General features: G+C 39.7%; 1 protein-coding gene across 1 annotated transcript in view; it reads left to right on the top strand.

Annotated features, from left to right (window-relative positions):
* Positions 1-25,654, top strand: part of ARHGAP28 (Rho GTPase activating protein 28) — a 72,126-nt gene that overhangs the window by 35,147 nt on the left and 11,325 nt on the right. The window contains exons 2-8 of the mRNA XM_030445254.1: positions 6,428-6,630; positions 11,088-11,305; positions 16,881-16,968; positions 18,849-19,006; positions 22,425-22,590; positions 22,688-22,779; positions 24,083-24,160. Of these exons, the coding sequence (XP_030301114.1) occupies positions 6,428-6,630; positions 11,088-11,305; positions 16,881-16,968; positions 18,849-19,006; positions 22,425-22,590; positions 22,688-22,779; positions 24,083-24,160 (1,003 nt within the window). The remainder of the gene's footprint in view (positions 1-6,427; positions 6,631-11,087; positions 11,306-16,880; positions 16,969-18,848; positions 19,007-22,424; positions 22,591-22,687; positions 22,780-24,082; positions 24,161-25,654) is intronic.

Raw genomic sequence — 25,654 nt, 5'->3', positions numbered from 1 at the left:
AATTCTTTTCCAATTCATCTGGAAAAAAAAATGCTTAACAGAACATACGGTTGTTAGTGTTAATCATTTGGGAATCCCTGCTGCCCTTTAGGACCAGCTTTGTTAGGAGAATGAAGACAAAATAGAGTTCCTTTCAGATTTTGACAGACACACTGAAGCCATGTAGGGCACTGTCTCAGTCCCATCAGGCCACGACTGAAGTGATATGATTGCCAGTGTGGAGGAGAGGTCTGGGTCATGTCCCCAAAGGGCATCATTGCCAGCAGGCAATACCTAGAGAGCATATTCCCTGCCCTCCCCTGGCTCAAAGGGTCTGATTGTGAGAGCCCTTCCATTGAAATGCACAGACAGAGGGAGATTCTTCTGCAATCTTCATGCTCAGCCACAGAGCAGTCATAATGTGGCCCTTGTTTCAGATGGGGGATTTCCATACTGCTTATGAAAAAGCTGCATAAGAGAAAGCTGAAGCATCCAAGGTGAAATGCATTTTTAAATGCTGGCAGGTAACACTGGCATGCAAGCTCTGCAGATGGCTCTCCTCACTCCTGTTAGTACTTTGATGAATTGCAGATGAGTTATGAATAAATATATTAAACTCTCTTAATTCCTTCGAATCTTCTAAGTCTTTTTAAATTCTTTAAGTATTAAGACTCATTAAACAAATCTGTTCAGTCAAAAAAAATGTTTGCAAAGATAGAAAAACACCTATAATAATAAAAATAATCATTGAAAAAAAGCATGTTTAGTAGAACGCTTTGTAGAATACAAAACCATGAAAAATACTGGATTCCTGTCTTTTTAAGTCTAGGTGATACATGTATGTGATGATTCAGATTATTTTCAAACCCAAACAAAGAGAAATAAGGTTAAGACGATTTTAGAGTTCTGCGAGACAGAAGGATGAGAAAATTAATAATGAAATAAAATCCTATTTTGCTTCTCACTGAAATACTGTTATAAAAGGAGGCTGGGTTGACACCTCAGTGAAATCAGTGAGCATAATATATTAAATATTTGCTGTACTAGGCATTAGAGAAACAAAGAGGACACTTTAGGATCCACTGCCTACAACTTGCCTAACATCTGCAAAATAATCAGAACCAGAAGTGTGCAGATAGAATTGGGGTGATACTGTCTGAGATATGCCCCACCAAGCACAGAGAGAATGAAACAAGGAGGCAGCAAGCAGTGCTGGAATAGGGTTGTCAGGAAGGAGCCAGAAGACAGGAGATTTGGGATAAGAGTGAGCTGTATCTTGAACTGTGCACATACATACTATTTCCAGTTGCTGGACTCTTCCTTTTCCTAGATTTTGCATGCATTTTATTAAAAAACCAAAACAAAACAAATAAAAATTTGATTCCTAACATTTCAGAACAGAGAAAAATACATCTCTTAATAAAGAATACATTTTATTTCCCTGTCGATGCAAGCTATCATCCCATGTTTTACATTAGGGAAGAGCTGAGCAGAGGAGTAGAGAGAGGGTAATTACTTTTTGTCAGAACTTGGTGAACTGTAATGATAAACTGAAAACAAGGAAGTTCGGGATATAGGAAAGAACACTGTACTCTGCCACTGTTGTGTTTTTCATGTGTTACTGACTACACTACATTAAGTGGCTGTACTGATAGAAACATTTCAGTACATAAAGGTGGATTGTGGTCCTAAAATGACCAGGACACTTTGCTTCCCTCATCTTTATCATTTCTATGTGACTAATTGTTGTGAAGCAGGTTCAGGACCCGCTGAATGAAATGAAGCATAACAGACCACATGAGTAAGATGTCCTGGCTCTCTGTGTAAACAAGGATTAAGTGATGGTTTTAACTACAAGATGGCTTTATTGCTTCTGTTTGTTTTATAGATTCTTTACCACCCATTAGCTAATTAAAATGAAAGCACAAGCCTGGATTTAACTTCAGTCAGCCTGTGAGCAATCATTAGGTGTCACTGAACCAGCTCTTCGTATGTTTTGACAAAACTTTACTTGGAGATAGGGCAAGAATTGCTTATTGAGTATTTGGCTTGGCTATCCTGAAATCAGTGTGTGCTCTCAGACCTTAAACACTACCCTTCTGCACGATACACAGAACAGAAAATATAGGTTCAGTGGGGCTGGTTTGCTATTGTATTTCATCAGTGTTATAAGCATACACCAGGACAAAACCAGAGTCATGCACAGTTGAATCATCCTCCTTGTGCCACATGGAAATACCCTGCTCCTTTGCAAAAATCTTTCCACAGAAAACTTCCTGCATGGTATCATATTTCTCCTTACTGGCACTCTTTAACCCTCACTTCTGAGACCAATATCCAGTAAGAGAGGTGTTCTTTGATAACACTGGCCACTGTAGTATACTTTTCCCTTCTTTCTTTATCTCTCCTTTGTCTGTTTGGCTTTTGGTTTTGTTGGGTTTGGTTTTTGGTTTTTAATTCCACCCTGAAAACAATTTCAGCTTATTCAGTGAAGTCACCTTAATTTTTGCTCAGTGCTTTAAGGTTTATCCTTTCCCAGTATTTTCCATCTTAGAAGCCAGGATCTGAAATCCCTCCTGTGCAAGCCTTTCAGATTAGCTTGCCACTGCCCAAGTGTGTGAGGGAGCAAATGAAAGTGAGCATTAGCTTTATGATTGCTACCTACCAAAGGAGACTGGTTTTCAGGTTTTCAGTGAGAACAGCAGATTGGTTTAATGAAGACATTTTATCCTTTTAAACTTCTCTACAAACATGGAGAAAAAGAGAAAAAGAAGCTAAAAAGACTGGAGGGTGAAAAAGGGATCAGAAAGACAGGATTTCTGCTCTGAAACTTCCCAGGTAACTTGGGCTTGTTCAGCTGTTTCTGAGACAGGCAGGCATCTTGCTGAGTCAGTGATCATCCAGTGTCCTTCAAGAAGGAATTAAAAGCAGTGAAGAATATGCTTTGATTCTGCAGTAGGATTTTTTTTCTTTTTCTTTTTTTCCTGAAACTGTTTTGTGCAGCCTTGGCTGGAGGAAATGGAGACAACTGCCATTATCACATAAAAGCATAGACCACTTCCTCCAGGACAAAAGTCAGAGGTATATGGGTCAAAACAGCAGCTGGAGGTCTTTTCAAATAAGTGAGCTTTTAATAGGCAGTCTCAGAATAATTGCAGAAGGCTTGTACCAGACCACCTGGAAGCATGCTTCAGCTGTTTACCAATAAGGACAAAGCACCTCTGCCTAACCTTTCTTGTTGCAGGAATTTTACACAACTTGATTTAATCCAGGCTGAGGTAACAAGCCTCTCATATGAGGTTCTCAGGTGACTCCGTTCAGCTGATTTATCAAGTAAGCTCTGTACTTTTAATATTGTTGTAAATATATGTTAATTGCCCAGGAACCTTAGACATATTTGGTAAAGCTAGTTGTCACAGAGCACTTGTTGCCATGCTACATGGTCTGTTTTCCATTTATCTTTTTGGTATGGTAATATACAAAACAGCATACTCAGTATGGGGGGAAAAGAAACAAACCACCAAGCCTCTTTCTTCCTAATATGGTGAAATAAAAAGCCTTGGTTTGAGCTTGCTTGAAGTGCTGATGCAGTCAAAGCCCAAGGATCAGGCTGGTGTAAAGAGCACAAGGGTCATGGTTGAGATTCACGCTGGGAGGGCAGGAAATCTTTAAATTCCCTGACCATGACTAAATGATGACAGCCAGTGGTGCTATCAGAGGAAAAAGCCCTCTTCTCATCCCAGCACGTGTTTGTTTCCAGAATGGCGAGAGCATTTCTTTCTATGAGTGCTGATGTGGGACCTCTTGAGCTGTGCAGATGTAGGCACTGATTTTTCACAGTGGTTTATACGAAGCAAGGGTAGGAGTTGTGCAGTGGGGGGCAGCATGGGGGGCTGAGACAGAGCCCCAGCCTGCCCAGGGAAGGACATGGGTGGGCACCCACTGCCTGCCTGACACCAGGCCTGGGCGTTTCTCTCTGCTTGTAGAGTGAAACGGGGCCCCAAGTGCAGTTCGAGTGCCAGGAAGTTTTGCCTTTTCCCTTATTTATGTTCACTATCACCTCTTAAACAAAGGAGTGCAGCTTTTCGCAGCAGTAAGCAATTGGCTGGCAGGAGTTGTTTCCCCTGTGTTCTCCCCTGTCCCCACCAGCTCCCTGCGGAAGAAATAGGGGGGTTCTGGCTGCTTCTTCGGGGTTCTGCTTCTGGCAGTTAAAAAAGTGTGCTCGAGGGGGCTTGGTTCAGCATTAACTCATGATATTTAAGTCCTCTGAGGCTTGTTTTGTTTTTTTCTTTTTCCTTGATGGTGCTGATGGGAAGAGAGAGAACTCAATCCATTAAAAAACAAACAAAAACAAACCCAAACCAAATCAAAGAAAATACCTCCCAGATTCATAATTCCAGTAATTATGATTTATCAGGGACCTCAGTCATTTGAGGCTTTGCAGACAAAAGCTGACTGAAGAGCTTGAGCTTCCCCAGAGGGAGAGCGATGTGGAAAACACTCAAATAGCTTTAACCACACTTGTGTCACAAATTCTTCTCAGATTTGGTGACTGTGGCTTGTTCTAATTAAAACAGTAACATTTTCAGTGCTGTGTTTAAAAACAAACAATGTTTTTGAGGAAAAATAAAAACAAAGAGAGAAACACTGAAGATGGCGCTTCTCTTCCTGGGGAACCTGTGTCTCTGCTGAGCCTTGGTACATTTTCTTCTGCCAAAATATTGTCACCCATCTGAAATCTCTGCTTCCCAGCAGCTGACCTAGAATACATGGGCAGGTTTAGGAGCTGAATCATCCATATTACACCTCCCTGTGTTTCAAAAGAGGAAAAGTCCTGGGCTTTGTTTCTTTCTAAGCACCGATTATGTCCAAAGCTGGATTTGTTGTGCCCCATTGTTCCGAACCTGGGGCTCAGATCTCACTGAGAAGGAATGGCCTGAGACCACCCAGATGAAGCAAGGAGGCTCCAGGAGCCTCAGGGAAGCAGCAAGCCCTTTGCTGTGAAGAAGGTTGCAGCAGTAGTGCAAAGCACATCTAGTTCTTTTCAGTGAATAATATATTATTTATACATCCACTGCAAAAACTTTTACAAGCAGGGAAATACTGAAAAGGAAGTGTGTTTTTGTTTTGGGTTTTTTTTTCTTGGTGGAGTAAAAGTGGTGCCTGTGGTTTTAAACAAAGGTCTGTTGGCAGGATGAATATCATAAAGAAAAGGAAGAGAAAGGGAAAATACATTTGAATTAATTCAGATAAGTGAAGGCCAGGAGATGTTATGACAGAATTTTCCATTAAGTCCTGTAGCCTAGCTCTCCACCTTAATTACATTACCTCCCAATTCCTTTGTAAAAATATTGTTGTGCTTATTACTACTGTTTACTGTAACCACTGTAATTAGACTTACAAAAGCTGCTTACAGTATTGCAGCCATAATAATGTGAAAGAAGAACGTTAGACAAACTTTTCATGGTGGGTATTTTATAAGATTTTGATGAATGAACTTGAGTAACTGCCTTCAGCTGCAAGAATTTACAGCAGGAACAGTCAAGAACAAAGAAGTAAATAACAAACGTCTTTGTTTTGGTTCAATCTCTGTATTGAATCATAACATTAAATTTGAATTTTAGTGAATTTAGGTTTTGAACCTGTTATCAAAACTTTCTGTTTGGCCTAGAACATATAAAGTCATTCCAAAGATACATTTGCAAAGACTTCATTTACTTTAACTTAAGAAAAAAATGATCATTTTTAAAAAGGTTTCACATGGAATATGTAATATTTAAATATTTAAATACTTCAAGTTTTAAATTTTTTTCTTTATAATATGCCCAGTCAGTGGAGCCAAGATGAGTTTGTAAAATCTTTCAGAGTTCCTAAGTTTGATTATTTTTCCCAAAAGAACTTTGCACTGAAGCATTTCAGCCAATAAACAAAAGAAGGGATAAAAGAGAAACTGAGGCTGTTAAAAAGTTAAAAATAAATTAAAAAAAAAAAGGTAAAAAACTTTTCCAGTGTCTCATTAGATGGGTAACAGCGTTAGAAATAGAAATTACATCTGAGTTCCCCCTTTAGTGTAAAACACTAAAAGACTTTAAAGAGATAAATTATTAGATGCAAAATAAATTTCCAATCATAACTGCTACGAGCAAGAGATCATGAAAACCACCAGAAATGTCCATTTTGCCTCCACTGCCTTCCCTGCCTTCCGTGTCACAGACACACACGGCTCCCAAGTCAAGAGGTGCAATCCTAGCTGCAGGCTTTGGCTGCATGGTACCAGTTTGCATCATCAAACAGTCCCAGAATCCTTGAGGCTGAAAAGGGCCCCTGGGATCACCAAGTCCAGCCTATGACCTAACACCGCCACATGAGCTAGACCTTGGCACTGAGTGCCACATCCAAGCTCTTCTTGAACACAGCAAGATATTTCTCTTTCCATTACTGTTTGCAGAAAGTCCCTCCCTCGCTGTCGAAGACTTAACAGGATGCTTTCTAGTGACTCAACACCTCCTCCGGCATTCAGTCGTTCCAACTCACAGGCCTCCATGGACAGCACCTCTATGGAGGATTTCTGGTGTGAAGTGGAGAGTATCAAGGAGAGCAGTGAAGATGGAGCTGAAGAAGCAACGCTCTTGGAGTTCAAACCTGCTGATGGTGAGCACACAGTTACCACTTCTTCCTCATCCCCTAACTTTGCCTCATCTTTTTAGTGATGTCCAGATCTCCCTCCTCGTGTCATCCTAGTACTAGACTAGGTCTAGGAACATTGTAGCTCCACTTCTGAACATCATAGTCAATATTTGAGATGTCACTGGAGAGAAACAATAATTCGATTTTCTTTATGCACTGGGGCTGGTAATTGGCTTCTAAAGTTAGTATTTTTGCATTTATTTTACTTGTGCTTCAGGAAGACAGGTAGTGCAGAAAAGAGAGTAAATGAAAACTTCATCTCCAGAATTAACTAAACTAAATTAAAATGTATAAAATAAACAAAGTTAATTTAGAATACTGGAATTTTCAATTTTCTGGCTTTCAGTTGGAGATGATGCAGGAGTTATGAAAGTCTTAAGGCAGCTTTAAAGATACTGTTTGGTGCTATCACAATTTTGTTAAAGGCCTGTTTCCCTGAGATTGCCCAATTTAGATGTAATTCAAGGAGAGATTAGAGATAAATCTGAATATATAGCTTCCTACATCATTCAGACCCCTCACCTGTCAAAATTAATTTGTCATTTGTACTAGTTATGTTTAAGATAATACTGCCTCATTCTGTTATGTTAATGTTTCCCTGTCTGCTTTCTCATAGTGTGTTTGGAAAACACACGCAATGGTCTGAACTACCTTGTTGCAATGCAGCTTTGTGTTAGATGATTTGATAACATCTAGAACAGCAATTCTCATTTTTCTCCAGTTATGACCCCTCTTACAAATGCATTCTATTGTGCAACACAAAGTACCAGGTGTTACTATAGGATGAAACCAAATTTCTTTTGAGGTCATGACCCAGTGATAACTGCTGTAACGCTTTTGGGAATCGTGGTCACTAGTCTGGTAATTACTGATCCAGGAAGAGATTTTAAAACATTGGTGTGTTCTTCCCATACAATTATAGGAATGAGAGACAGTGTATTTTTCTTACCTTGATGTGCAATGGGATGTTGTTAACTCTGCTACCAGGAAAGAGGGTGAAAAGGGGGAAAAGGTGCTATTTTATTAAGCCAGTCATGTATCCAACACAGTGGTATCTAGCTCCAACCATGTACTGTTTCCCCAGGGATCACCTCCTACTCAATAGTTTCAGAGAGTGCTCTCCTAGAAACAAAAGGAGACCACCTCTATTCATCAGAAGTCTTGATCTGCTGTGAGAGTTATGGTCTGGCAACTTAAATCCAAAGTGCATTTCTTTGTGCTGGCCTGTGGTCTCAAGTAAAAAACAGTGAAGGTGTCATTGGAACTTTACAGTTATTGCTATGGAAAAGCAGAAAAGCAATTTGCCTCAATCAGTTTGTCCTTATTGTGAAAATTAATTTCATCATGCTCTCTATCTTGGAGACCCCAGGAAACAAGGACTATCTCAGTGTCTCCTTCATACTATTGTCAGCATGAACTGGATATCCCTGACTTATCTGCCTGGTCAGGGGAATTTCACATGTATGTGAGTTACCAAGTCAGGTAAGTTAGTATGACAAGGCCATACAGGAGGCTATTTTCTACATTCTCAGAAACTTTTCCATTAGATTTCCATTAGACTGCTGAGCTAAATCTTCAAAACAGTGCAAACTCTGCTGCAGTGCCATAGCACCATTTGTCTGATTACATTTCATTATATTACATTGATTTTTCCCCCTTTGTCATGAATTAAAAATGAAAATGTGAGGTAGAATGCAATACATCTTCATGCATCATTTACCTTCATACTGTTATTTTAAACACACATATATATTGTATACACCCACACAGAACCAGGGAGGGCTCATCCTAGTTGTTAGCTTTGAGATTATATTTATTTTAGGATTATAAATCTTGGAAATATTCTATTAAACTCCTAATAGGATAATACCCCTTGCTGAGGACTAGACCACTGAAAATCAATGTGAAAGTCCTCAGGGCAAAATAAAACCAAATATTCGTCACCATTTTGAGATGTCTTTTAGAAGAAGAGGTATAGAGTCCTCAAGAAGGAAGCCAAAGGATAACAGCCAGACTCCGCTGATACTTTCAAAATCACAGTGCTGGGTTTTGCCACGTCACACACGAGAGAAGAAAACTTGAGCACACTTACTCTTCTGACATTAGTAACTATGGTTAAGAAAGAAAGGCAGATTGTAATGCGTGATACAAAGAATGGGAATATAGGGAAGAGGAAGTCACATATAAGATGGCAGAGATATGCAAAACTGCTTTAACATTTGGTGTTACAAGGCTATGATGCTGTGAATTAGTTATAGTTACATTTGAAATTCGAAGAAAAGCCCATGTTTTTTCCCAGAAAACTCTGAAAAAAAGAGAGTAAAAAGCCAAAGGGAACCCTCTTAATTATGCTTGTCTTGTGGTGCAGCAGAATAGAACACTGTATCAAGACCCTGCTATATAAGTAGCTACCACTGTAAAAATAATGTTTTCTGAAACAATATGCTTTTCTTTTAGCCCTTATTTAAACTTCTGTGTCATAAATTTTTGAGACTTTTTTGTATACAGAAATTCATTCTCTGTAGTGGGTTTACTCCTCTGGTTGTTGTCGTTATTTCTTCATTTATTGTTCGCAAGTGGTTGGAACAGGAAAAGGGCAAAAGCCAGAGAAAACAAGTCACAGGGTGGCTGGTAAGCAGGTACAATTCATGTCTGCTTTACTATTTTTCAAAGCATGATGAAAACCAAGTTTGATTAAAAGCAAAGTTTTTGGAAGGAATGTGTTGAAATTAATATATTAAGATTCCTCAGGAACATTAATGGGTGCAGCTAGAACAGTGGCACATGGAAAGGAGAAGATACTTTTTTAGAAAGAAGAGTGAAGATGGTAGAAGAACCATTGGTTCAAAGTGTGAAAGGAGCAGCCTGCCATTTTATCTATGAATACAGGAAGGATCAGAGTGAAGACAAGCTTTTTCATGGGATATAGGGCTTGCCAGACCCCATTTGAACACAGGGGGTTTAGAAGCAGATATATTTTGTAGAGCTTTGAAAAGAAACAAGGCAGTTAACAACTAAGTCACTGAAGGCACATGTGTAAAATTCTTTCACATGCCCTACAGTCCAGCCCTGTAATTTTCTTTTTTGTGTGTATCTTAACTGTCAAAGTGAAACAAACTGGTATCTATCAATCTGCCTGCATTCTGATGTCAAGAAGAGGCAATAAAGGGAGAGTAGAAATACCAACCTGCCATTAGGACCAGTGCTGGACAAAGAACAATAAGTTCATTGACTAGTTATTCTATAGAACATGCTGCAAATTAATCCATTTCCTGTTTGACATGTTTATTTCTAATACCTCTTCCTCAGTCAAAGCTGGAATGCAGTTATTGCCTTGTCTCAAACAGCACATTGTTGAGCTAGGATTGTTCACAGACAGGGTTAAAATGAAGGCCCTCAAAACCTCCTGTGTGAAGAGAGAATTTTAAAGGACTCTGACTCCATACTTTAAAAGCGGACAAATAAAAAGGCAACGATGAAAAAAAATAAAATTACTTGGAGACAATAGTCTGGGAGATTCTCCTTGTCCAACAGTGATCAGGGATATTCATTTAATGTAACGGATAGCAAGCTGAAATCTGAGGAAAGAAAACCTTTTTTACACCACGCATGATCCCACTATGGAGCCAGCTGCCATTTGAGAAACAAATTCTGAACAGGATTCAGGAAGGTGTTAGTCACTCATCAGGGTATCAGGGAATCCCAGGATATAGAGTGCTAGCCAGTCTTTAACAGAAATCAGGATGATACCTAGCATGCAAGGGTAACTATTTCTGCAACTTCCACCCCAAGCTGACCTCCTTGAATACTTACCCCTACCTGAACCTTGTTCTTTAGTGAGTGGTCCTGGCTCTTATCCATCTTGCCCAAAAGAGGCTTAGATGGACATCACACTTCTCTTGGTGTGTCATCTTCACTAGGTCTCTGATTATCAGCTGACTCTCTGGCATCTCCAATCTCATCCTTAGTGTGCAAATACATTATTCTGTTGTAGACACCATTTCAGTATTTTTGCTTATTTTAATTAGAGTTTAAGTTCCACTTGTCAAATCGCTTCATCCGGTACAACATGGTATAAATGGTAACTGAAGACATATATGCTCTTGAATGAAAAACTAGTTTTATCAACCTTGCTGTGACAGGCTAGGCAGTCTACTGCCTCCTTCACATCAATGTGTTGATGCACAGGTTAAAAAATACATCTTCTGTTCTTCTCCTGAACTTTTCCTGTGCAGAGATTGCCAAACTGAGTTGACAGTGTGTTGACAAAACTAAATTAACTTACACGTGTGGACTAAGAAAGATTGGAAGTGGAGTCTCCTGGAGGTAAAGGCTAAGAAAGTGGTCTGCTGTGCTACTTCCCTTCCTTTAGCCCCCACTCCCTCCAATGCCAAGCCTGGTAACACTCTCTTCCTCTGCAGAAGGAGAGCTGGAGGCAGAATGGCTGCAAGATGTGGGTTTGTCTACACTGATCTCGGGAGCTGAAGAGGAGGATGGCCAAGCCCTCCTTTCTACTCTGACCCGAACTCAAGCTGCTGCAGTACAGAAGAGGTACAACACTTACACTCAGACCCTGAGGAAGAAGAATAAACACACAGTCCGGGATGTGCGAGACATCTTTGGCACCAATGAATCTTCTGTAAGTAGCCAATGCATCCGAGAAAATTCTTTTGAGCTTAATTTTTCTGCATTTTGCAAGCAGTTCTTCAAAGCTTCTATGAGTCAGGAATCAGATTCTGCTGACAGTGTACAGGCAGCCAGTAGCAGTTTCTGACACTAAGTTCCAGATTTTTAGTGCTGTATGTACTACATTTTGAGAGGAAAGGAAGAAGCCAAATAAAATAGATGGTGCACAGTTTTGCAACTAACCTGTGGTATCTGTTGCCAGCCTTCCTCCTGCAATCTCTTTTCAAGACTAACATTTACTCCCTTACTTTTTGGGAAATTGGCGAGTTACTCTTGTCAGCTATTCAAAGTTTTGTTGGCTTCTGGGGACACTTGCTATTTACTCAGCAGCCTCAGCAGTGAAGTAAAACTTCTCTTATGAAGCAACTGGGGTTCAAATATGCATAAACAATTAAACACCTGCCAGCATGATTGCAACTAGGACACTGGCAGTTACATTTCAGTTGTGTAGCAAATGAAAATCTATTAAATGTTCATTTGCTTCATGGCTTCAGAAATGAGCATTGTCTCTGGTGGTTTTTTACACTTTTCCCTGAGGAGAGCTCTAAACATACCAATTCCTGTCCCTACACGTTTTGATTTTAGTGAATGCAGTCAACTGGGGGAGAGTAGTCCAGTATTCAAAGCAGCATGTGTGACTTTGCATATGTCACATATGATATCTTAAATGGGATTCACCAATAGGCTCACAAACTCACCTTTGAAATGTAATATCATATTCTTGCCGTTACAAAATTCCAAGAAACTTTTTTGCATTATGAAATGCTTTTGTATTGCCTTGCCTTCTTCTCAAGGCTTGGCATCCTGGATGAATTTAAAACAAAAAATTGGCAACAAAATTGCAGTTGCATAGTTATATTAAAATTACTGAGACATGGTGGTTAGGGAGTTAACTTGTGTCCAGTTTTAGTATCTGGGCTTTTTTTGAAACTTTTGCACATATCCCACAGATATATCCAGAAGCATCCAGTAGTTTCTTGTGGGCAGATTTCTTGCATGAGAAATCATCAGGCATGTTTGCCTGAAGAGTAAAAAGCTGAGGGCATTTCTTATTGGATTAGCACATTTCTCTCATTTCAAGTATTTGTAAGCCTTAACATGTTTAATTTTTTAAAAAAATATAATAAAAGTTAGATTTCCTAATGAATTTCAATCAGCCAAATAAGTATTGTGCTCATTCTCACAGATGGGCATATTATTGATCTGATTTTGACCTGCTTTACTTCTATTTCTCACTTGCTAAGGGAATTGGGAGCTTCAGACCCTTTGCCCTGCAAATTACCTCCTCTGAAATTCGGCTTGCTTACTATTTCTGCATTGTGAAAGTCTGAAAAGATAAGCCTCAAAAAGTAACTAAGACTTCTAATTCTTCCCCTAAAAATATGCAGTGGTCTTACCTGAATGCCAAACACAGATACACAAGTACAGCTGCAGAGAACACCATCACCTCCCTCCCATGGGCTGAGAACAGATGGAATTTCTAAAAGCTTATAAGGTTTCAAACACCCCTAAGGCTTTTCCACTGACCATTGCTTCTATCTCAGCTGCTTATTTTGGGATTTAGAAACTTTGCCCTAATTATCAACTCCTCAGGGACAGATTCTCTGTCAGGGGAGCGTTTTGCCCCAAGCTGAGGGTTTCCCAACTGACTCAGTAAGGGAGATAACACCCAAAGCTGTCCCCATCCTCTGCTGCCTCTTTGGGCATGACATTACAGCTGTCAGTGAATCACTGTGATGAATCAGCTTGGGAAAGTGACCCACATTAAAAACAACCTAGTGAAAAAAGCAGAGCAACAGGGGACAGGGAGGGGCAAATCTTTTCAGCACAGCTGCTAAAGACAGGCTGGCAAAAAGGCTGCTTGAAATGACATGCAATAGGTTTTGCTTTCCCATCCTTCCTGCTTTTTAGTTGGGAATGGAAGGAGTAAATATTTTGCAAATAACAAAACAGGTCGGGTTGCTTCACATAACTCTGTAATCCTCCCCATTAAGAGGATGGATTTACACCCTCTTCCCAACAACCTAAATATTGCAGGAGCCTGGAAGGATGGGTCACAGGATTAATTACTCTCTTCTGTGGCTAATGAGAGAGAAAAGGTGATTATCTCACTAGGGTCACCTGAGATGAGATTTAGAGGACCACTGAAGAGACATAAATAGTTGTCACTGGGGAGGTGAGAGAAGAGATTTGGCCTAGGTTTTTTTTTCTGAAAAAAAACAACCCTGCTTGTTAGAAGTTTTGCTTTTACTGTTTGGTGCCCAGCCTCTGTGTAAGCCAACATGGAGTGAAGGGTGCTTTTCCCTCATCCCACTCTGAGGTCCATATCCTCAGGGTACAATTGTTCACTCAACAGCCCAAGTGGGCTGAAAGGAAATGAAGCCTTGTTTCTTTTTTTTTTTTTTTTTTTGGTCGGCGTGTATCTCCTTTTTGCTGGGTAGTTTTCTGTTGCACACCATGGAAATGTGCCACAATCTCTGGGGGCAAAATGCAGAACCTGCCATACCTTGTACCTCACCCCTTCAAGAGCTTTGCTTCAGAGGAGCAGCCTGCCCCAAGATAGACCTGCACACAGATTTAATGCATGATGCATGATTACATGCAGATGGAGATTTAAGCTGAATGTTTTATTGATCACAGTGGCCTGATTTTCCTTAATGCTTGTACCCTGCTGCTTCCATCAGAAGCTATTGGCTCTGCTAGTAGTGGCTCTACTCAAAGCCTAGAAAAATTAATGGCGGAGTACAAATGTGGAGAACACTGACTTCATTAGTGGAGGGAAGAGATGAAGCATCATGGTCATTAACAGCCCAACTCTGTACCTTGTGATCAGCTAGGCTTCCCAAGAGTTTTAGGAGCATTTTACTTGAGCAATGTGTGAGAAAATCATGTCCTAATCAAAGAAAAATCATTAACTAACCCAGAACTAATTGTATGAAAAGGCATTTGCGATGACAGTGCGTGGAAACATGAATATATCCAAAGCATGGGCAACTTGTATCCTGACCTGAGCTATAAAGCTATCCTCCTGTGCCTTTATTTCCCTTAGCTGAAGGGCTGATAATAGAATTTGGTCACTTTGGTGCTCCAGTAATTTGTTTTTACATCTTCTACAATAAGGACAGCTACTAAAGAGCTATCTGCCTCATTTCCATCTTTTCCTTGCTCTTCTGGTTCCTTCTTCCCATTGGAAATTCCTGTGTGCATTGTGCCACTAAACACTGGCCTCATTTTAATTTTGGGTAATGAGAACCATCTAATGAATCACTTTCAGTCAGAAATCAGAATGTGTGAAGTCTTGCCTTCACTGGAGTCTCAGGCAAATGAATAAAGATGTCCCAGTTTAGTTAAAGACAAAATTTGACTCTTGGCCTTTCCTGAAGGCATGATTTTCCAATGTTTTACTAAAGAAACAATAGGGGTTTTTAAAGTTGATGCATTAAAGAGGTTTTATTCTCACTCTTTCTTTTATCATATTATCCTAAGATCTGGAAAAAAAAAAAAAAAAAAAAAAAAAAGTGGGAGAGGTGTTGCTCCTTTTAGAAGAGATTTTCACTAAGAAGACATAGATTAGGCTTCTTTATACACATTCCCTGTGGAGGCTGGGAAAGGAAACCAGGAGCATGATGGCATTTTTTGACTTCCCTGATAGCATTCCCCTGTTCAGCATTCTCGATGCTCACTGCCTGACACACACCGGGTGCTGCAGGCATTCCTGGGGGCGATGTTGGGTTGTGCTGTCACCTCCCCTCTGCCAGCCCCACCCTGGTTTGCCAAATGTGGTCACTGCACTTCACTATTGATTTCACCTGTGTAACAAGATGGGGAGGATTTTTTAATCTTAATAAACTTGATTCACTGTACATCTATTCTGGGTACTGTTCTCCAGGTCAGGCGTTTTGAGCAGTGAAAGGAGATGAGCCAGATGCTAATGTTTACCATTAATTTGTCCATCTGGGTCTTAACCAGCAGGATGGCTACTTTTGTGTTTGATTTTGCCAAATTCCTAAGGCAAGTTTAACCATCCCCTCCACTTCCATACTTCCCCCTGAAATTTATCCCAATTTTTAATGTCCTATTTTGTGTAAATGTTATGGGATTTTATCACAAAAGCATCCTACCGTTCTTCTTTTAAAAAAAATCAATGGTCCTTACAGTCTTCTGGCAGAGGAAGTCCATGTGACTCAGATCCTGTTTGCTATCAACTTAGTGGCCCATTGAATAGACTCTCTCAGGAGGGACTTTATTCATGTTATATTTGACTTTATTGACCAAATGGCTTAGAGGGCAAGGCAGGATAAAACAACTGCAACGTTATTGCAGGCTTCCAATTGGAAGAGCTGCTGTCTTTTAAATATATGACATTTTTTAGCAGCCTGAATGCTACTCCTGTGCACTGGCTACAAATAGGAAAGACAGAATTTCTGCCCTGAGGCATGGTTGCCTGTTGATAAACAGGCGATTTAGCAATTGAAAGAGCAATTTAAAGAGCGGTTGCTGAGAGCTTATCAGGCCCCTCAACTGCAGGTTCAGCTGGAAAGCTGGGGCTGCTCCTGCAGGCTCAAGAGGGGTGAAATTCCTGGTTAGAGAAAGGAGGGGCTGTTTTGTATTCACTAGCATACAAAGGACAGCAGAAGACAAGCCTGGTTTGGGCCACTGTAGTTATTTTCACTGAGTACCCTTCAGAGCATTTTTTAAATACTTGTCTGTTTATTGTTTTGTTTTGTTTAACCCAAGAACATGAGGATGAGCTGCTACAGCCCTGTGGACACACAAACACTCATATTTGTCTTTTGATGGGTTCCAAAACTGCTGAGAACAAAGGCAAAACTCATCTATCAAGACAAGGTGATAGTTCTTGAGAGTCACGCCCTGGGCTTTGGAGCCCCTTCTGTGCTGTGCCACACATGCTGCCCCAGTTTTCACACACTGTAAAATGATTTCTAGAGTGCAAAGAAATCAATATCACTATTGAAAAGGTCTTTTTTTTTCCCGCTAAAATCTTTTTCAAAGTTCATTAATAAAATGTATGTAACCTATGGCTATAGGATGGAAAACATCCATCCATTAATAATTTGCTGGTCCCCAAATCCCAAAGGTGTTGAACAGCCTGGTTTATGGCAGGTGTTCGGGAGCAGTGTATGTTTGACACATGTCAAAGAGTCCTCAAAAAGATTTGTGGGCACAATTATTGAAATCAAGATGGATTACAATGTGGCAAGGACCTTTCACTTAGTACAATTATGTACAGCAATTTACTTAGCTAATTTCAGTCATTATATAGGACAGGAATCATTAGCTGCAGTGAGCTGCAATATTGCTGATCTCAATATGATCCAAATTTGTGCAGCCTGGGGAAGATTACTTCTTGGGTTCTGCATTGAAAAATGTACTCTGGTGAAGCACAAAAGGTTTAAACTTGGCAAGAGAGTAAACTGAGACTGATTCGCTGTTGTCTGAACTGTAGCAGTTTCTGTCCATAGGTGTTTACCTTCACTGCAGTCTGATCATTTTTCCTTGCCTATCAGCCCACATTTGAGACAGTTCCAGTGTCACCAGTTCCTTCTAATGGTATCCAGCTTCCTGGGCAGAAGCCAGTTTGGAAATCAGTTAGCTGTGAGTATGCCAACATGTAACCAGTGTTCACTTCCTCCTAGAAAAATGATAGACAGAAAGATTCTTTTATGGTCCAGAGGTTAGTCCCCTCTCCTTTTCTGGGGCCTTGCTGCATGTATGGCTTAAAATCCTTGTCAGCTTATTGTCATGCAGGAACCAAAGTTTCCCATTCAAGGCCAGTGTTGTACAGACACAGACTGTTGCCCTTGAGGCATCAGTGCCTAAAATGTACTGATGGTTGCAGGGCTAGGAATCTAAAACAGTATGATTTATTTCTAACAATACTGTCCAAACTCTGTCAGCAGTGTATTTTCTTGTTTCAAATCATTACAAGAAATAAACGTATTCACATTTCTTCTCCAGTACTGCAGAAACTGTAGTGTCAGAAATGTATCATTTTTTTGTTCCTGCCCCATTATTTTAATCTACTAATGATGTTATTTTGAACATCCCTTTAACACTTAGCCCTGACAGTGACTGGCAGTGCTAATGGAAATGAGAGCTCTGCTCTACTCAGGGTCTGGATAACTGTGAGCAGCCTACCATGGGATTGTCCATCTTTTATTTTGAAAGCTCTTTCCATCACCATTGTTGAGGGCTTAACTGAAGAGATATCAAGTTTCTAAACTTGATGTTTACCTTTGTATTTAAAGCTGTAGATATTTTCCTTGGCTGCAAAAACTGCTCAGCTGATACCTCTGCTCTGCAAGCAGTTGTACTAGAACAGATGGGGAACCAAATGGCTAGGGCTACCATGGACCTTCTGTGGTGCCATATGCAAGGATGGAAAGAGAGATGGAAAACATTTTAAATGGTTTGGCCATTAGGTAACATCTAAGGCCACAGTTCAGAAACCAGAAGCCACTTGATAACACTTTATCTTATAACTAGGCTTGCAAAACAGAGGTTGTTGCAAAAAATGTTGAAGTCCCTGTATCTGCAAGTGCAATTGCATCGTGGGGCATGCATGTTTATAAGATATGTAATACTTTTTAATTCACTTTATGATTTCTGTGGCTCTTGAATGCACATGACTCATGTTAGTAAACTCTTCTCTGCAGTCCTGGGGGCTGAAATTTTACTTCACTTCCAATGACAATTATGATTTTGTTCAATAGCCTGAATCTTGGACCTAAGGGAAAACATAAAACTGTCCTGAGATCTGAGAGCTCAGTCATGAAAGCTGGCAACACTGGAACTTCTGCATATTGTCATACTTTGGACTACATGACAATATTTCTGTACTTGATTGTACTGGTTTCAGATATTTTCCTCTGCCATCCACTAATAGGTGACTAAATTTTAGACTACATCAATAAGCAATTTCACAACATATACTAGAAATTACAGTAGATATAGTGTTTTTCAAACAGAAAGATTGTACACTGAGTCCTGTTTTGGTGCTACACACCTAAAACTAGCAGTTGTGAGAAATATGTGAGCAAATAGAATATATGCACAATGTCTTATTATTGTAAATAAGTCAACAGTGACCTAAGGAATGGCACTAGCAGCATTTTTCTGTCAAGAACTTTTATCTTCAGTTGTTCATGAGACAAATGCCAACAGTTTGCTGGCTTGGGTAGAGAAGGATGGAGTATTAAAACTTGATAATTTCTGAGAAACAAGAAGTTTCAACTTCATTTTCTGATGAAAAGCAACAAGTTAAATAATCTAAAATTAAAACAGGGATTTTATTTCTAGGGGGTGATTTCCTCCAGACAAAACAGAAACATGCTGTGGTTTACACTGAAATCACTTTTGAAGCACTTCCTTTATTACTTTCTCAAGTTTTTGTCATCTTGGTTCAATTTTTAATGTCTATGTACTGAACATAAGCATGCATTCAGCTTTGAAATATATATTTCCCTTGTTTTCAGCTAATAGTTGTCTAGACTGTGGCCTAGATAAAGGCAACCCATCTGTAACAGAAGAGCTCTCCTATGAGGTCTCTTTCTCAGAATCCATTATGGTCCTTCCAAAAACCCAAGAATGGCCGAAAAACCAAAGGTTCAAAAAAGAAGACTCTGCCTTGCCTGTAAGTTTGTACTTGACCTATCTCTTCAATTGTTTCCTTTAACCCAGTAAATTCCTGCTTTATATCTCCAGCACACTGGAGTCCATTAAGATACATGAGCACTCCCTTGCTATGTCTGATTTATCCCCTGCCCACTGTCCCTGCCCACTGCTTGTGACCGATCCTCAGAGAGGCACCAAACCTAAACTGGATACTCATGCCTGTTTTTCCCTTGTACACATTACAACTCATAACTATACACAATTCATAATTATTTTATCATCCACACATAGAAATAAGAACCAGCTACTGGCACTAAAACTAGCAATCATTTTTATTACTGGTCTGCTTTCCTATTTTACTCCTCCACAGATGATCTGCCTTTGTTAAAACAGGGATTTAAAATTGCTTTGCAGATGAAGGGGAGAAAGCAAGTCCTGCAGCAGTACTGATTGCCTCCAATCAGTATCCAGTGCAATTACACTACATGAATGGCTAAAGGGAAGTTTATCATATCATCCAACCAGACATAACATTGAGCAGCCATGCCATTATCTAGAATTATTTCTTGAAGTCAAGGAAGTCAGTTTTCTATTTCTATCAGCCCTCACAACTTCCATTACTAAAAACTGGAGGTTTGTGCTTCAGCTGCCACCAAGATAGTTGCAAATTAATTGGAAGGTTTTGCTGAGTGTTACAGTGCCCTGAGTTACTTAATGAATTGGAAATTGTTGCTGTCCACACAGACATTGAATTTTCTGAGAATTACCCATTTGTCCATCTCAGGCACCACCAAGCAAGAAGACCCTGAGATACAGAAGTAAGCTAACCTGTTGAAAAGAGGGGCAAGACTCCAAGTAGATTACAACTTGTGTGAAATCCCTTTGTTTTATTGTGTCAGGGTTTTTTTCCCAGTGGTGGGGATTTTTACAAACCAGAGGTTCATCTTTGCTCCTTGCAGTAGCAAACTTAGTACCTCAGTCAGGAAGATGCTGCATTGAATAGCATGGACCTATGGATGCATAATTAATAAGCCTTAGAAAAGGCCAGCATTGTGCTAAAGATGAACTATTCTGCATGCAGGATGTAATATTTTGTGCTCAGAAGAGCACATGAGAACTATACCAGGTCATGACAGTCAGTTTGTAAATAACATTTACAAACATTGGCATTTCTCTTGCTTCATGTTCTACCACTTGCGGTATTTGTTGTTTCCTATAGTGGCTCAAGCAGTCATGGGCCCCAGCAAAAATAAACTCTTTTTTCTGTTAGACAGAGCGACCACTCACCTACATGCTGAAGGACTGTCCCCTCTTCCTAAAAGTGGACAAACAGGGACAGAAAGCAGACTGTGCAATGGGTTCTCCAGTGCTAGTGGGTTCTCAGGGCAGGTCTGACCTTTTAAGATAACCAGCTTCATGGATTGCATATGCTCAGCTGCACAGATACACATTATATGTGATAAAATAATATGTCCTCTTCAGCTCCCAGAAGAGCCAGCTCAACATCATTGCTTGATTGCTTGCATAGGGTTACATGCAGTTTCTCCAAGATATTGCAGAACTAAGAGTCAGTAAGCCCAGGATTTCAGGCCCATCATAGTACACTGTCTAGTACCATATAGAAATCACATGTCAAGCAATACCAGATGTGATCGTTAGCCAGAATGCTAGATAATTAATTTAATGGTAGCACAGCCTCTTTGAGTGCTGTGTATTGTGACTCCACTCTTTGTAAGAAAAATCACTGTAAAATTGTGATACAAGGCAGAAAAAAGAAGCCCAGCCCCAAGCCTTACATGAATGCTGCATCACATCATAGTGACCCTAAATGTCAATCAGCCACCAAAGAAAATCTCTTTAGCTACCCTTTGTTATTGGCTTTGGAGTATTTGTAATTTTTTCTCTGTCCCCTCAGAAAATACATGCATAGTCTGTGATTTCTCATTTTTCAAGATGATTTATTGTGCTTTGACTGCTTTTGCAATTCTGTATCACTGGACTTAAAATGCATTGATAGTCCTTAGTATTTCATGTGTCTTCAGAAGACTGTCCTCCATGTAGTTTTTGTTACATTATTAAGTCTCAACAGACGAGTAGCAGTGGTATTGCTGCATTGTGAGGAGGGAAGAATCTGGCCTAAAATGCCCCAGACAGCATGTAAATTGGCTTATTTCATGCAGTACACTCTTTATCCCCCAGTCATGATTAACCCCTATTGAAAGACCATGTGCAATGTGATTTAGGCAGTCCTAACATACATGACCTACATGTCCTTTGACCTCTCTTACTTTTGAAATTTGCTGTAAGTTTAATTCTTTTTTTGTTTGTTTCTTTTGCTTTTTTCTTAATCTGTTTGATTGGCTTCATCTAAGGATGGGTTAAACCTATGGAGTCCAAATTTGTTTAAAAAAAGGAGGATTGGGCTGTAATTCCAGACACAAGACATCACTAAAGGCTGGGTTTCTACTCAGCTCCCTAAAGGGAGGAGATGATTTGTAATGCTATTTATTTATACCTTTGAGTAACAACGACTGATTTAAATTACAATTAAATTTAAAAAATATACAGTACCAAAGATCCACAGTCCTTTGGAAAGCATGGCTTTTACTATAACTTGGTTATTATGTCTAACAATCATGTCAAAACCAGATGGGTACATGTTGTTTTTGACAATTGTTCAAATGCTTCTGTCATGACACAACATTCCTGGCTCTGGTCCATGACACTGCAGTTTCTAAAATATGTAGACATCTTCACATGCCCCCAGATTACTTTGTATCATTTAGTTCAAGCCTACTTGAGTAAATAATTTCTTAGCTGCTGGGAGTCCTGTTTCGAAGCCCAAATGCTCCTTGAGTAATAAAAAGTACCAGTAACTTGGCAGGTTGGCATCAGGACTAAGTGATTTGGCTTCTGGGCTTTTCCTCAGGTCTTCAGTTTGAACTCTTCTATAATACCCTCAAAAATGAATAGCCATATATAAAGCAGGTATTGGTTCATTAAACACACACGACTGCTACACAATCATACCCATGATGAAATGTGTCCGCTGCTTCAACAGCATTCAAAGATGCTCTGGGGGAGACAGAAGCAGAGCAAGATGTTATATTCTGCTGAAACTGGGTAGATATTCAAGTAGCACGTAGGTCATTTTACCCATCTGGAGCACAGGCATTTAGGTTAAGAGCTCTGCTCCAGCACTGCTTAGCAGTCAAACTGCAAAGGAACATGATGAACAGGAAGCTCTATTTCACGTTTCAGATAAATGCAAGTCATGTCAATATAACCAGGCCAATATGGGGGATTGTAGTTCAGCCCTTTGGTGTTATCCACCTACTCTATATGACTTCCTATCATGTATGGGCATTGCTTTCAAAACAGAAAGTCACATCCTGTAGTTTCTGTGTGAATAAAAACGCAACTCATCCCTACTGCAGAAATTCATTGTTCGGAAAAGCCGGTTTGGACTGACAGAAGTTGGAGACCTCTCTCCTGAAGACATGAAGAAGATTCGCTACCTCTCCCTCATCGAGCTAACAGCCTTCTACGATGCACTGGGGGTGGAGCTGAAGAGGAACCGTGCAGAGAGGGTTCGGGGACGAGGTACCTGTTCTGTGGCATCCCCATGGCAGCCACCTGAGCTGCCAGGCACGAGGCTGTGTGTTCTCTCTTTCACGTTTGCTGTTTTTTTATTTTTAAGAAAATGGTCTGTTTGGTGTTCCTCTCACCATCTTGCTGGAGAATGATCAAAAGAAGGTTCCTGGAATAAAAGTTCCCCTCATCTTTCAAAAAGTAAGTATAACTCAACCTCCTCAACCACTAAGACTTGTTTCTCCATCATTTGCACTGACACTCCAAACAGTCAACAAATAAGAGAAGATGCAGGCTTTACAGACTTGAAGTTATCTGCAAGGTATCTCTCTATGCTGTGGCTTGAAAACCTTGTGGCGAGGAGACAAATTTTGTTCCTTTTGTGTGTAAAAGAGGTGGGGATCTCATTGAGATTTTGTAATTATATGATACCATACAGGAAACTTTGGGGAAAAAACATGTAGCTTTCTTTTTTGCCTTTGTCACTAAACTAAAGAGCCATGCAAAATGAATAAGTGCCAGAGATGACTTGTCACAAGAGTTTTAATTTCAGATTAATTTAAACCTTAGGTATTATTTAGTCATTATTTCCAGACTGGGAGTGGCATCTTCTCCTTGAGGTTTATATGATAAGACAACATTACTTATGTAAGTTATGTAGCAACACAAAGATATCCATGGTTGTCTTGAAAACGAGTAAGCAAACACTCAATTACAGAGATTTACATGGACTCAAAACCACAACAAATTTCTCTGTAAATAATGATGAAAGGGGAAGTGGTGTGGAGTGTCAGGGGAAAGACTGACATGACTCGAATATTTACATGACTTTGCAATCAGCTCCACAGCTCCCCTCTCAAGATACCGTGGGGAATCAAAAGGATCCAACAGTCGGGAAACAGAGCTGCTGGTGAAAATCCAGAGCTGTATGAAAAAATGTTAGGAAATTTTAATTTTTTTTCCCCTCATTCTAAATTATATTAAATCAAAACATATTTTTATAGAGAATTAGTGCGGAAAGCCTATTCTTCTATTCACAAAAATTTCAAACTAAAATACACTGGGATCATTTGCTAATCTCAATTCCCAGTTCCCAGAAACATATGTTATCTATAGACCTTTCCATTGTGCTCCTCAGGGAAAGACTTAAACATTTCTCAGAGGTTAATTTTCCCTCAAAACACCATTGTGTTTTACCCACTGTATTTGCCCTTTTATTTGTACACTTATGTATAGTATGCAGTGCCAAGTCTACAATCAAGGACAAAGGGGCCTAGTGTATTATCAGTTTTCTGCATAGTCCTTATTTCAGGGCCAGGAATATGGACTAAAAAATTAGGAAGGTTTACTTATATGAGCTGGCCTATTCTCATTAGTAAATCACCTAGAAAATGTATCTTTTTCAAATTAGTCTCAAGGATACCTAGACTGAAAAAAAGTTAATAGTATTTTCAAATCGATTCTGTGTATTTTCCAGTGTTTTTTTATTTATTTTTTTTTTCAGTTGCTGCTCAAGCTTGAGGAAACAGGTTTAGAAACGGAAGGAATTCTACGAGTGCCTGGATCTGCCTCCAGAGTCAAGGTACATTCTTGTGCCAGTTTTCTGTCTCCTGGACCACAGACCCTGTGTAAAATACCGTAGCGCACGCAAAGGAACACTGCACATTAAATACTGGTTTGTGTAGATCAGTCTTTCTTTTCCTGCCAGTGGAAGGTCAGATTGGTTCCTGGGAAACAATAAATCACAGAACATATGGTCTATTGCTTTGCATTTGTTAATTTTCTATATAAAGCACAGACTTGACACTGAATGCAGTTTTCCTCCACTAAACAGTGAGGGATCCTTTAAGTTTATCTCTGTCATTCAAAATTGCTGTGGTCTTATCTCTGTTTTAATTTATTTCAGAAATCCAGAATTGCTAAACTGAGTGATCTTCAGATAAAGATCTTATTCTATGTCATTTTAACCTTAATGTCATTTTATTTCTCATTTATCTTCTGTGATTTTACAATTTCATGTTCCAAATGAGAGAAATCTGGCCCGCATTCATTGTTTGGCAGCCTTGGGGACTGCATTTTTTCACAGGCTATTTGTGGGCTATGAACACAGTCAAGTTGGTACCAAATAACCTGACAGTATAGTACAGTAATGCTTGCAATTGTTTCTCTAGACTAACTTGGTTCCAGGAACTGGAAGCCTTTGGCAGAGGCAAAATAGGAAAAAAAACCCTAAAACCTGGCCATAGTGGTGCCTATCACTTTCCCAGATTTTTGTTTTTTTCTACTTGTCTTTTTAAAATCTGATTTCAGCACTTTCTTACAGTTCATCCCAAACCTATTTTCTGATCCTCAAGGAAGCTAGTCTTGCTTTCTGAGGCAGGAAGTCTCAACATCCTGGCAGCCACACAAAGAGCAGTTTTGGGGATTGCTGTATGTTGATGGCCTAGGAATCATACAGCAGTGAAAAATGACTGTACAAGAAAAAGTGGCATTACCTGAAATACATCAAAGATAGGCAGTAGCACCCCAGCTCTCTCTGACTTTGTGCTTTTTGATAAAAGCACTCAGCACCTTGAAAAGTGGCATATTGTGCAGAAGGGAACTCATTTGGCCTACACTTTTCATCTACATTTTTTTCATGAACACACTTGAAGTATTATTTCACACAATCTTGATTTTTTCCAACCTCTCTGGGGAGATTACACAGCAGGGTTGTGCTCTATCAAATTAAATTACTGTCATATTCTTTGTATATACTGTACTGTGCCTTGTTCACTTCTTACACACAAACTATATCCAGGAAGCTGCTGTGAGATACGACTTCATATGTAGGTTTCCTATACTGGGTGGTAAGTTAAACTGCCTATATGAAAGTTTTAAATTATTTGAGTTTTGGCTTCATTTCAGTCTGTCCAACAAGCCAACCAGCAAGAGAGATATTTTTTCAAAGCAGATCCAGATTTTACCCTTCAAAGCCTTCATACATTATTATGGCATTAGGATTTGAGGGCATTCCAATTTTATTTCAGTCTTGTTTGGAGAATGAAAAGGCATATGGAAGTGATTAAATGTTACT

This window comes from Calypte anna, chromosome 2 (assembly GCF_003957555.1).
Source record: "Calypte anna isolate BGI_N300 chromosome 2, bCalAnn1_v1.p, whole genome shotgun sequence".
NCBI lineage: Eukaryota > Metazoa > Chordata > Aves > Apodiformes > Trochilidae > Calypte > Calypte anna.
This window is presented reverse-complemented; position numbering and strand designations above follow the sequence as displayed.